The sequence below is a fragment of the Molothrus aeneus genome, chromosome 4 (genome assembly GCF_037042795.1).
Source record: "Molothrus aeneus isolate 106 chromosome 4, BPBGC_Maene_1.0, whole genome shotgun sequence".
Lineage (NCBI taxonomy): Eukaryota > Metazoa > Chordata > Aves > Passeriformes > Icteridae > Molothrus > Molothrus aeneus.
The window spans coordinates 15,471,867-15,485,595 of record NC_089649.1 but is presented as its reverse complement, the minus strand read 5'-3'; the positions used below and the strand labels follow the sequence as shown (position 1 = coordinate 15,485,595).

The following is a 13,729-nucleotide window of genomic DNA, read 5'->3' as shown; positions in this document are numbered from 1 at the left end:
ACATCTTACAGCTCTCATAGCAGGGGAGATCCAGGTTCTGGAGTGGCACTGATACACATTTGTAATTAATTTTATTCATTGGATGCTACTGTGATACTTACATGCTTTCTAAAACAGTTATTTAAATGTATCCAGAAATGTTCCCAAGCACTGTAACTGACAGGTACCCTAAGTTCAGATGCCTGGTTGAGCTATGCTTTTGAATAACATAGAAATTTACCTGGTTTTGTTGTAACATATTTGAAGCAAAGACCTCCTACAAGTACAAACTCCTTGTTTTCTCCCAGAGTGTTCTTTTTATTGATATAAGTTAATCTTAAACTTTGGGATACATATATTTAAGGTGCATATCACTTCATGCATGATAGGTAGCAAGCATTTAGCACAAAACAGAAAGCACTCAAATATTGCAATGACTTAAGAGCCTGTACAAAACAATACTTGACATTTTGTTTTTCAGTGCACTCCAACTGTCTCTTCTGCAAAATACAACAGTGTAAACCTCAAGTTCACAGTTAACTTCAGCAGAAAGCACAGGAATATAATCTATCATAAACTATTATTATAATCTTACTCTCTGATATTCTTATAATGACTTCTGAAATTCTGATATTACTTCTGAAAATGCATTGAAAGCACAGGAAAAAAAGTTTTTTTTTTTTTTAAACTCACATTTCTTAAGAGAACCTATCACAAAGCCGGTGCTTACTTGGTCAACAAGTAATTCTAGATTTAACATGAGAAAAATGTGTTATGTCATTGCATTTTCAGTGTCTGTAAAGTAACATCAGCACATTAAAGAGCTATGTGAAAAAAAATAAGTAATAAATGAGTAAATAAAGTAAAATAATGAGTAAAAAAAGTAATAAAATAACTTATTAGCAGCCCTCTGAGGAAAGACAAACTGGGGGGGATAGCACAGCTAATTGAACAGCATCAAAATCTGAAAACTTCTACAATAATCAGTGAATGCTTCGCACCTTATTTTATAGGCAGAGTATTTTAGGGAAGAGGTAAAAATCTCATTCTGTGAAGCAATGCCATTAAAATAATGTTTGCTCCAAGCAGAATATTCCATTTGTTTCTGCAGCAGGCTACTCACTTATTGTTCTCTTTCCCTTACTGGCAGCTACTAATGGCCTGCATCCAAATATCATGACTGAAGTCTACACCACCAACACCTCAAATATTTAGCTTTGAAGATTAATGAACATCAGGTTATATCCAGCCTTTAGGACAGGGACCAGGCTGAAAGTCAAAGAACTTTAAATTTGATTACACAAAAATTACCCAGCAAATTTATTGATTTTCTTCCAAGGCAAACAGCAATCTTTACAAGTCCATGTTTAATTTTATACTCCCAAGCAATCAGTCCTAAGCATATACAGACAGCTTCCTTTCCCAAGTAATGAAAAATACCCTATTGGATAAGAGAACTGAAAATAACTGGGACCAGATGTTTACATTTATTCCTGTAGATACACCCCCAGAGAAGAGTGAATCTGACTAATTTGTTTCACAAATTAATTATCAAATTATAAAGAACTGAACAAAAGAAAAAGCAGAATTAAAATTTTACTTATAACACCATTAAAACTGATGGAATATTATATAATGCCAACCTAATATGTCCTCTTACACTTTTTCTCCAATCAGAACTTGCCCTTGAATCAATTTTTCACCCTTGAAAATACAAAGTGCATGGAATACATCTGCTGTCTTTTTATCTCAGTGGTCCCTCAAAGCAAATTCTATGCTTACTCTCTCAGCTTCTTTATTTTTTTTACCTCTCTCTCTCTGGAAATAAAATACTTTCAACAGACAGAGACCACAGATTCAGTGGAGTTTTACCCTGGGCACTGAAAATCCACTTGGCTTTATTTCTTGTTAATAAGTTAATAAGAAGCTTCTCTTCTAAAAGTTTCTAATATTCTTCAGCAGGAAAATAAAATTTCTGCTTCTCTGATCATCTCAGGCTATTTCATAACTTTACTTATGTGCTTTTATAATGGGCCTCAAGATATTTAAGTATTCAACAACTTTTGCTTAAGACACCCTAAAGTAGAAAACCTTAATTTTTTTTTTTTAGGCAGTGCTTGGGTAACAGCAGTGAGTCACACTCAGTAAGAGCCTTTGAAGTTACAAGTAGATTTGAATGTTTGCTTGTCTGCACCTTAAAATTTTATTTTTTAGTAACTAAAGGACCAAGTAAAAAGGTTGCAAAAAAAAATTTAAATCCAGCAATTTTTCAATCATTTTATTCTACTGAGTAAGAGATAGATAACTGACCTAAGCATTTTTCATTCAAAATGAAAATGACTTGGTTGTGACTGGCTGGGCTTTAAGCAACTGCTATTTTATCAACTGGGAAACTGGATGATACTATGAGTAGGAAAAGTAATCCTTCCATTTTACTGATTATTGGTACATGCTCAAATTTTAAAACTGGATCCAAGTCTGAGTGTGGCAGGCAAGAAAGATAAGACAACAGTTCACAGGAAAACAGTGTGAATGACCATCAGTTTAGAAAGATGCGAGGAAATATAACAAAAGGTGCCATGTGTCAGCTGGAAGAGAGCAAGAGGAGAAAATAGGATAACACTCTTTTAATAAAAAAAAAAAAAATGGGCTGCAGACTTCTTGTTTTATGTTCAGGCTTTTGCTGGGAAATGGGGCCATCTCTCAAAACACACCCATTCCACCAAACATTTAATGGAATTAGACTATATCCACAAAATATTTCAATTTCTGTCTTTTTTTTTTTTTTAAGAGAAGCCACTTTATATGAGAAACCACTCACAAGTTGAGTTCAGAGTTGGAATTGTTTCAACCCACAGTCAAATTCAGAAACAAAACCATTGTGGCTACACAAATCACATATTTTAAGCAATAGTTAGGCATGCAGCACACTTACAAATTAGAACTGGAAGACAGGCTTTATTCACTTACTTGAGGCTTACTTATTGCTTGCCCTCCCACACCATGAAAGGATTTTAGGCAGACAGAGGAAAATGCCTTTTTTATACTCAGACTGCTATCCACACACAAACCCCTCTGCCATGAAAGGTAATATCTGCTCTTAAATACAGAAACAAGGTTCACCTTGATATAAGAAAGCAATATTGTTCACAGTGAGAACAACTGTTCACTGCAACAGGCTCCCCAGGGATGTGGTAGAGTCCCCATCACTGGAGGTTTTTAAGATGCAATTGACAGGGTGCTAAAATAACCTCATTTGGGCTCCCTTTTCCATGAAAGGTTGGATCAGATCATCTGCCAAGGTCCCTCAGAGCCTGGGCTGTTCTATGATTCTAGTTACTTCTATTAATATCTTCTGATTTCAGAGACTCCCATTTTAAGGATGTACATGGAGAGAAAGGGAGCTAGTGGTGAGGTCTAAGTCTGAAGCAAACACCAATGTGGCAGACAGGAACAAACAAAGAGGGTGTCACTTGTGGCCAAGAGAACCAAAAGGTCATTTTAAAAAGAACAAAAATACAGGATGTTTATCTAAGTGTAAATTAGAAGCAGGATTAAACATTACAGAACTACATGTCCCCAGCTCTTTTAATTCAGCCCAGTTTGTGTAACTAGAGATGCCATCCAAAGCAGCTTTGTGATGTCAGTGCCTTACCTTCTTCCTCTTCGATGAGGCCCATGTTTACATATGCTTGTGCCTTTCTCTTCCCACCATCAATTTCTACTAATTGAGCTGTGTTATAGCTTTGCTCATAGAAGTAGTTACTTAACCATTTGTCCTCAGGGTCATTGAAACAGCAGGCCAAGCTAAGCTGGTTATCATACACCTTCTCATAGTGCCCTTTAAAAACAAAAAAAAAAAACCAAAATAAAAATGTAATATTATCATCAGTGTTCAGAAATTCTGCATGTTATAGCAACAATACTATTTTTATTTCTACATTCAAATGCCATCAAGTTCTGCTATGTGTTCACGCAGAGAAGTTGAAGAGGAAAATTATAATCTTACAAATTAAGCACAATTGGAAACATTTTTGTTCTCATTTCTGTGTGCAAAACCAGAATTCAGTTCAATAAACACACAGAACCTGGATAAAACACTGGCTAGTCAAAAGAGAAGTCAGAGTGAGACTGGAGAAGCATTTGTCTGAGCCTCTGGGCCCTGAAAAGGCCTAAGAGCTTTCCGAACCTTGGACCTCTAAGGTAACAACTCTGTTGATGGAGATTAAGAATCAAAAAGAACATTCTGCAAACACAATCCATTAATTCATATAATTTTACATGGTCAAAGTATGACTTACAAGAGAGGCTTTGCATTTTCATGCATATTCCCATGTTTAATACCTTAGCACTCTTAGAAATTAAAGACAAACTGAAATTGCACCCATTTCCCTAGGAACCTCCCACCCAGTTCACCAAGGAATTGTTCTCAGAACAAATGTGGAAAGCAGTGTGTTTTAAGTCACAGATGATATGGCCTGAAGTTTTGCCAGATTCCACAGCCTGAAGTTCGGATTCTACTCTTTATAATCTCAAACAGCTGAATGAACACACATTATCCCTAAAATTTACAAAAAACCTGCAACTCCTAAATCTAAGTAGCATTACAAAATTATCCACAATTTAAAGTTACAGAATAACAACTTATTTCCCTTGAAAAAGTACCTTTTAAAAAACCCCACAAGATATCAGCCTTGAATTATTCCAAAACTTTACTAATTTGGAGTAGAAATCTAAAACTTTCCTGACAAGTCTCATCATATTGTTCCACACTAAAGTGAACTTGAAAGATCTATTTCTTATATGATACTGAAAAATCTATGAAATAATAAAGTAAAACACGAACCTCATGTGAAATTGAATAATTAGCTAAAATTCCATTGCAGTTTTGGTGGGCTACTTAGTGTGTTTGTGGCTGTTAAATGAATATGAGCCAAACAACCAGCACTAAAGGAATTTCCACATATTTGGGTAAAAAGGAGTTAAGCACAGGTCTGGCAGCAGTAAGAGACTTTTTGGTTAAGCTGGGTGTGTGAACAGAACTGCTTTGTTTTCGGGAGCTCTGCAATTTGTAAGCTTTGCTCAAAAAGAGAGAGAATGGAGAAAAGAAAAACCCCTCTTAATTCTGTGTATGGAGCACCACACAGAAATCAACTGGGAAAAAATAAAGCTTTTCAGCATAGGCAAGAAATTCAAGTCCAGATCTTTCCCAAATATTTTAAATCTATGACAACCCTATCGAAACACTGCAATCAAAAGATGCAGTTAAATTCTCTTCTTCTGCAATCTACAAGAAGAATTGGGGGAAATCCAGCTTCCAAAAGGATGAGTTTAATGACTAAATTCCACCACCTATGCAAGTCACTTGCACTGTTTGGAACACACAGCAGCAATTACCCAAACAAGTACTTTAAATTCATCACTAAACCAGACAAGAGGGATTTGTCAGCCTCATCTCTAGTATGTTCTGTCTTAAAATTACAAATTACATATGATCTACTTGAAGAAATGTAAGTCTCATTCTCTCTATTGTCATGACTGTTATTTGACTTCTATCTTGATAAAGTTCTTCAGTGTGTTGCACAACACAGTAAGGACTTTATTCTTTTGAGAAAAAGAGCTACCACCTAATCATGTCTGTACCATGAACATCTTCAAGATGTTCATCTACTACTTGTTTCTCCTCCTTTTTTCTCTATCTTGGTCATTTCAGAGAACATTATCTGAATTCTTCCTGCTTAAAGGTTTTTGAAATCAAGCTGAAACCTTTTCCCCATTCTTGAACACTCCTTTTATCTTTTGATTTAAAAATTCATTCCTCTAATTGTAAACAATACTTTTTTTTACTGCTTGTGTTATTTTATTAATTTTATTTATTATTTCACGTTCTTATTTATTTTCTCAGAATATTGCCTTCTCAGATTTCTAACTTTCTAATAATTCCCATGAAAATATATATAAAATTATGATTTAGAAATATATAATACATATTGCTTCAATTTCTAATATTTTAAAAGAGATAACATCCCTTCCAAGAAATGAGTGATTCACAATCTCTTTAAAATCACCAAAAAAGAAATAGCTCAGAAATTACATTTAAATTATCATCTCATAATTTGCATCTAAGGTACTAAGCTTAAGTTTTGAAATTCAGCTTTGAGAGGAATAATTATCAATATACAGGCCTCATGTATTCCTAATCTGAATATTCTTCATGGTTCTGAGTCTTCATGCCTTTTGTTTCTCCTCAGGACTGAAAAAGCACCTCCTGGGTGCCTCTTTTTCAGAATATCCTGGAGTCTACATTGTATAAAACATACTTATACATTAGAAATTAAGACTATTTTGGTACAATAGCCTCATCAAAATCTTTTCAAACGATTCTAGAACGGAAACAACAAAACTGGGTTGGGCTTAATATAGCTACATTTACCTGTGTGTATGCACACACACACGTATACATATATGCCTGAATTTGTATATGTTTATAACATATTTATACATCTATGCAATATCATGATCTATCACACATATCAACATTATACTAAATCCAAGACACTGCACTGTACCAGCTACTAAGAAGAAAATTAATTCTATCCTAGCCAAAACCAGGACAACACACAGAAATAAAGTTAACACCCAGTTGGGATTCATCCAAACTTACTAATTTAGATACAGATATGAGTTACCTAGGATTCCTTTCCTCTCAGTGAAGAAAAGCAGATACTTCTTGGATGAGGTTTATCTCACCCTGAATTGAACAATGCTTGCAGCACAAGGGAATGTTTTTAGAGATTATCTCCGAATTAGAGGCAGAGCTTCCCACGATTACAAGCACATGACCACACGAGCAGTGAAATACAAAACCTAATTATAACCACTAACATAAAGATAATAATACACATTAGATCACAGCTAAGTGAAAATGAACTCAAAGATACCAGAGGATGCATACAAATGCTTGCAATAAGCCAGAAAGGGAAGAGATAATTGGATCATCATTGGATACAGACACACTGGATACAGATTTGCTCCTCTGAAATTGTTGCTACAAACTATCAAGGCACTTATGTGACATAAAATTACGCAAATAACTTCAGGTAGTGCCCTACAAATCCCAAGGGATGGAAGTGACCCGAGGCAGACTCCAGCTACTGCCACGGCTTTGATTGAATGAACTTTAACGTGACCTCTGCTGAGGATCCTGCCAGTGCATAACAATGAGAAGTGCACAAAGACAACCTTGTCTCTGGCACTGTCTTGGGCAGGGCTGACCGGATACACAGGCCATGCACCAAACCCCCACACCCCAGACTTTTACAAGTCATTTAGATTTGGATCCAAAGTCTGAGTTACTGATCAAGGAGTTAACTGATGTTATTCTGACAGTGGCAAAGCTAGTGTGTCAGACTTAGTGAAAGTGAACTTTTACATCCCCAGGAGAGGAATATAGGAATAGGGAAATTCTTCTATAAAAACTCCAAGTAGTTCGGATATTAAAACTTTGAACTCTCTGGTTTTGTAGAGTACATTCTGTACAACTGATTATAAAACACATGTAGAAGTCATCTTTAGGCATCTGTTGATCCAAAAAATGTAAAAAACCTCCCTTATTGAGTGTTTATGTACAAAAGGAGAGTTGTCCTATCAAACCTTCCTGAGATCTTTCTGCTAAACAGAGATTTAAAAAAACCCCAAAACCTTCAACTTGAGCTTAAACATTAAACCCCATATATTAAACACACAGGGTATTCCCTGCTGTGTATCGGGATCTCTTTAGGTGCACCTCAGCTGCCAAGTAGCACCTCCTCTTGTGCTCAAGCCATAGGCCCTGATCAGTGCACTGAACAATACCTTTGTTCCTGGACTCTTCTCAAGAACTGCAAGGCTCTGCACACAACAGAGGATCACTCAAATCCATATCTGCGTTTGCTGTGCTCAGCTAGACAACTACTAAGTAGTGCAATGCAAGGGATAGCGAGGTGCAGTTTGAGAACCCCAACAGGGCTAACATGAGAGAAAAGAAACACACAGAAAGCCAGCAAGCCATCCTAGTCAGACTCAAGTACAACTTGCTGCCATATCTCTATGATCTCCCTTGTTACAGGATGCAGTGGAAGAAAGGGAAAGAAGTACAGGAATGGTCTTTAGAGAACAGATGAAAATATCAGGAAGAGATCCTGGCTTGATGTCTCCTTTGAAGAATAAAATAGGCAGGTGTTCCATTTTCCATTAACAAGAACTTGCACTGATTTTTAAACTACGGGTATCAGAAAGAAATCTTTCAACATCCAGCTATGAGTCCTTATTTCCCACTCAAAAAGCCACCAGTCAGTGCTTTGTTCCTGCCAAACAAAGGCCATATGGAAACTTTTCAACAGGTGTTAACATTCATCCTCCAGTCAGCTGTTTAAAGTGTGTATGACTGGATTATAACTGACCCTTCACTCTTGAAGGCACATAAAGGTGTGGCCTAAGGTCAATTAAAACACTATGAGTAATTTTTTATGTCAGAATGAGGCAGAGTGCTGGAAGGCTAATTTTTCTTTTGCCAGAAAGATCAAAATCAGTGACTTAGTAGCAAGACAGCTGATGCTCCGAAGAATTCACACAGAAAGATCTAGGATGGAAGATGTTGGACCAAAAAGAAGCACAAACTGCAGCTGAATATGGTGCTGCAATTGGTTATTTCCATCTGGATCTATACATGGAAAAGAATCAGTCCCTTTTGCTTGTTCAGAAAAAGGATGCCTCTACATCTATAGGTAAAAGACTCCTCAATCACTCCTTTTTCCAGAGAGTTTATTCTTAAATGGATAAACTTTTTTCCTGAATGTTTATCTCTAAGTCCACAAATGAAGAAAGTGAAAATGCGAGTTGTGAGCACAATGACACCAAGTTACAGGCAGAAACTGTTTCCTAGAGTGTGCACAGAGCACATCACTCCCAACACTGTCAGGTACATATGGGGAAAATGCTTGATCAATGAACAGTCTATTAAAAAAAATGCTAAGGAAATGGTCAGGGTATAATTTTACTGGGTAAAGGATAAAACCAGCTAATGATAATAATATGAGTCAATTAACTGGTAATCTGGAATGCTAAAAGGGAACTCCAAGCTATTGCAACAAAAACATACTACAGAAATTTTCTAAAAAGTGCTGCTTCTGTTGAAGTTAATGGTAGTTCTGCAAGTGGCTGTATTTTGAGATGGTTTGGTTTCTTTCCTGGACAGAATCACTTCAACTTTTTGTAAAATAACTACAAAAATAATAAAATTCTCCACTGGTCTCCAGCAACTGCTGTATTTTTTCCTGTGATAAAATATTAAGTAGGGAGTGACAAACCTGCTTAGAAAATAAAACAGCATTCCCTTGCCCAGCCCCTCAAAAGCAAACAAAACTATGTCTCATCCAAGCAAATCTTAAAAGAGGGTTTGATATACTTTCTTCTTTTAAGGCATAACCTATTTCCTTTTTTTTTTTTTTTTTTGAAAATAGCATGGGCAGTATGGTTACTGCAATGTTTCTAGCCCAAGCCTAAGGCATAACCTTACAGAAAAGCTTTCTACTGTAAAATGCTAAACTCTGTTTTCGACCTTGAGTATACTGGACAAAATCTTTCCAGTGCATGCAGATCAAATACTCATGCTTCTTTCATACACTTTATGAAAAGACATCTTTTACAACAAAAACTAATGTTAATTCATACTGTCAAAATTTTTCTCTACACTGAAGTGAGGGAAAGAAAGCCAAGTTGTCACTTCTTTCTAATTGTGTGTCTGGTACTGTCTAGAACAAGGGTCAGCAGCCTGCAGCACATGCACAGATTCAGCATTTAGCACACAGCATAGCACAAAGGTTGCATGGGGTCAGGAACCAGGAGCAGGTGGAATCTCAGAAGGGCAGCAGTTCCCAAGTTTTAACTTCTGGTTTCCAGCAGCTGCTGCAGTGATCAGCTAATAAGCAGTGTCTTGCCCTTCTGAAGGGGTGTTCATAGCCAAGGATTCCACCCTCTGGCTTTGGCACAGTGATCTGCCACTACAGTGCTGAGTGCCCAGCACAAGCTGCAGCCACTGAACTGTGGCACTTTCCCTGGTTTTGCATTCCTGCTCTGGCAAAACAGAGTTAACAGCTGGGACAGCTCTTCCTTTAATTGTTCTTGAGCTGGAACTTGCTTTGCACTCCTTTCAATGGCTACAAGCAAACCAGCTCACTCTATACTGATCGAGTACTATCAGTATTGATAAATACAAAACACAGCTTCCTTTTGAAGGAACCCCCAGTATTTCCATATATGTGCCAAGAAATCACTGTATACATCAAATGCTGAGCTGTGCAGATCCCATACTCTGGCATTTATCCTGATTCTTCTGTAAAAAGACATACAACTATATACATATTTAAACAGCTCAACTACCTCCTTTTTTTCCCTAAGCTCCTGAAACCAGAACTAGTAAAAAAAGAGGTTAGTCCAGTATAAAGGAACATCAAAGAATAATTAAAACTCCCTCAATTTTCAAGTCAGAAACATTTACTTTGCTTGTATAAAGAAGGCAAGACAAAAATATAGTCAAGCATTGGCAATATTTCTGCCACTGCTTTAGAATAATGCTGAACTCAGGGCAAAATAACTCCATCAGTCATTTTTCTGAAAAGCTTCAAGGATTAAAGTTCCCTCTCTATTTTTAAATACTTGGGAGACATTCAAATGCAACAAAAATGAGTTTAAGTTGGCCAGAAAAAGCTGTTTTCTTTGCACACAGCAAAGTACTAGTAATAGGCAATTAAAAAAAAAAGACAACTCCTGTGTAATTTGAAGTGAAAGCAAAATATTCTATTAAAAATGAAAACCGAGAGAACCTTGACTGGTATATGTAAAAGCAATCAGTGTAATGCTGGTAAACAAAATTCTACTATTTTCAAACACAGCAGTAAAGAAAGTAATTGCTCTTTGATATTAGCCTGCATGGCTCTGATTCAGTTCAAGCAAATTATTTATGTCCAGAATTGTAGTGTCCTAGAACTAAAAACTGTGGAAACCATTACAATATTAACACTTTCCACCAATAAATATGAAAACTGAATGTGTACATAGCTTGTTCTGTACACTATGGTAAGTACCATAAAACTCTAAAATTAGAAGTTTGAAGTTATCTTCAAAATTGGGACAGTAATACCCTATTATCCAAAAATAAGAGATGAGAAAAATTAAATAACAAATAAGAAAATTATTTACTGACAAAGTAAGTGTTTTGCTTTCCACATACCACTCCAAGTTCAAACCCCAACATTTTCTGAAGTTTTAATTAATAAAAATACTTACAAGTAATGAATTTTTAATGGTCATCATTTATAGCTGCTATCTCTTTTTCAGCATAATTGTTACCTCAGATAGGTAAAATTTCAGCCAACCTAATATTAGCAACATAACCATGCTATGAAACTCTCACCATTTGCTGACCCAAACATTACCTTCACCCTTTTAAGTGTGAACTGTGGCAGCTGAAGAGCAAATGCAGGTCAGCCACTGTTGTGGCTGCTACATCATGGTAAGTTCTAGCTGAGGTGAACTGCTGAATGATTCTTAAATGGTGTCAACTGGAGTTGTCAGGAGATCATAAGCCAGAGCCCCAAGCAATTTGATTAGAATCAGAGAGTAACCGGATTAGCAGAGCTACTGAATTAGTGTTTGATGAGCTGCACAATTCATGTGAATCTTCACAGCACTGCTGGCTCTCAGACCTGCAATAGGAATTACCATCCACTCCTTCATGTGCCAGGAAACTCAAACCACATTCTATACAAACGAGACATTTGTGCAAAGATTTGCATTGAAACCGGTGAAAAAAACCAAAACAAATTATGCCCTGCTCCAGCAATTCAATAACAACGCTTGCCAACTCTTAAGTCCTCATTATTTTTTTCTTCTTTCATTTTAATCAACAGGCAAAGTTGGGAGATACTCTCCTAGAGGCAAGGTGCAATTAGGCAGCTGGTGGTGGTACCTTGTCTCTGGGAGAGGTGACAGACTTACAGAGCCCAGCACACAAGAAATGCCAGGTTCAGTAGGAGAAGTGCAGGAACTGCACATTTGGGAATGCCTTGTCTCTCATGTTTGCCATCTCTGTTGTCACACATCAGCCTGTAACACTGAAAAATATCATGCACTGAAGGCAGGCAAACTGTTATCCTCAAGTGGCTGCAGGGAGCAGGCCCATTAAGATAAGCCAGTTAAGATAATGTCCAATATTTTTGACCATCAGATATTAGCAGAATGCTTCTGCCAGGCCAGTCCAAGCCCCAAACTTCTCTCTCATATTCTGCAAGATACACGGGTGGCTATTCAGGTTTTAGTCATATTCCAGGCAAAGCTAAAGATTCCTTCCAATTATGGTTGGCTGGGCTTCCTGTCAAGAATTACAGTGAAATAAAGAAACACAACTTTTGGCTTTCATGGCAAGCATCAAATAAACAGTTAAAATTAACATTTTTTGGAAGTGCCAAAAGGGTTTATTTTGCTGTTCCTTTTTTTTGAAATGAAGTTGCCTGTTTCTAAATTTCAGTTAAAAAGCTTAGATTCCAAATTCACAAGATTTACTGTAGGTTTTCATATTTGTAATGATCAAAATGCAACTTGAAACAAGACAACTATACTGGTATCAACTCAGCTATGAAACAAGATTGCAGTTAGAGTTTTGTCTGCCTCCATCCCTGCAATTATTCCAATGGAGAAAGATGGAGTAAGTTATGTTACTATTTATAGTAAAAGGAAATTATAAATATGAGTGCTTAGTAAATAGTAGGCAATAAAGAAAATACAGTAATTTTGAGTTATGTCTTCACTAATATCTAGTAATTCACAGGTGGCATGTTACATCTGTGTGCTGTATTTTATTTGACATGTTCACAATCCTTTTTAAGTCAGTCACAAATCCAAACACAGTTAGCAGGGTATTTAATAAAAATAGATTTATAAAAGTATTACTGTGTGAAACAGCATTTCACCTATTAAATTTTTCTAATACAAAACCAGCTTCTCAAATCAATAGAGGAAGAAAAACAATAAATAATGAAACTATGAGAAAATAATTGAGATGTTATCAAAGCTATAAATACATCAAACATTTCTGATGTTATCAAAATTCACTCTACATGTTTTTTCCTTTTTTTCCTTCCTTCACAAGACCTCTCCTGATATCTGCAGCTCCTAATCATTTATTCTATAAATACAGCTCAGTTGACTAAGGCTGCAATGTGCTAAGATGCAGTAGCGTTTCAAATTCATACATGAAACAATTTGGAATCTTCCCCCAGGCACTGGCGGCTGCGGCTCCCGCTGCTCCGCTACCCACAATCCCCCCATTTACCTGCTCGCCGGGCTGCCTCAGCCCCGGTCAGGAAGTGGGAAAGCTGATCCAGCTTATCAGGCTGCTCCTCCAGGGACTTCTCATGCCATATGGCTGACCCAGGCCCTGCAGCCTCCCTGAAGGCATTCCACTTCTGGATCAGAGTGAGGAGCTCAGAGAAGGACTTGTGATAACCCCGGCGCAGCATGTCTATGCAGATGTTCTTCTTGTATGAATTCCTGTAACTGGGAATAAGAAAGGGAGATTTTAAGCCTTTAAACTTGAATTCTGTTCTCCACCTTAGCAAATAAGTGCAGATAACTACAACAGCTTTCAGGAAGAGACCTCTGCAGTTCAGCAGCAGGGAGTGGGTATTATTTCCCCCGCTCAAAAAGAGATCTA

At 36.9% G+C, this 13,729-nt stretch overlaps 1 protein-coding gene across 1 annotated transcript in view; it reads right to left on the bottom strand.

Moving 5' to 3' along the window:
• The window catches only part of TTC29 (tetratricopeptide repeat domain 29), a 113,563-nt gene that overhangs the window by 80,933 nt on the left and 18,901 nt on the right, over positions 1-13,729 (bottom strand). The window contains exons 4-5 of the mRNA XM_066548953.1: positions 13,349-13,572; positions 3,635-3,820 (exon numbers count right to left, since the gene is read on the bottom strand). Of these exons, the coding sequence (XP_066405050.1) occupies positions 3,635-3,820; positions 13,349-13,572 (410 nt within the window). The remainder of the gene's footprint in view (positions 1-3,634; positions 3,821-13,348; positions 13,573-13,729) is intronic.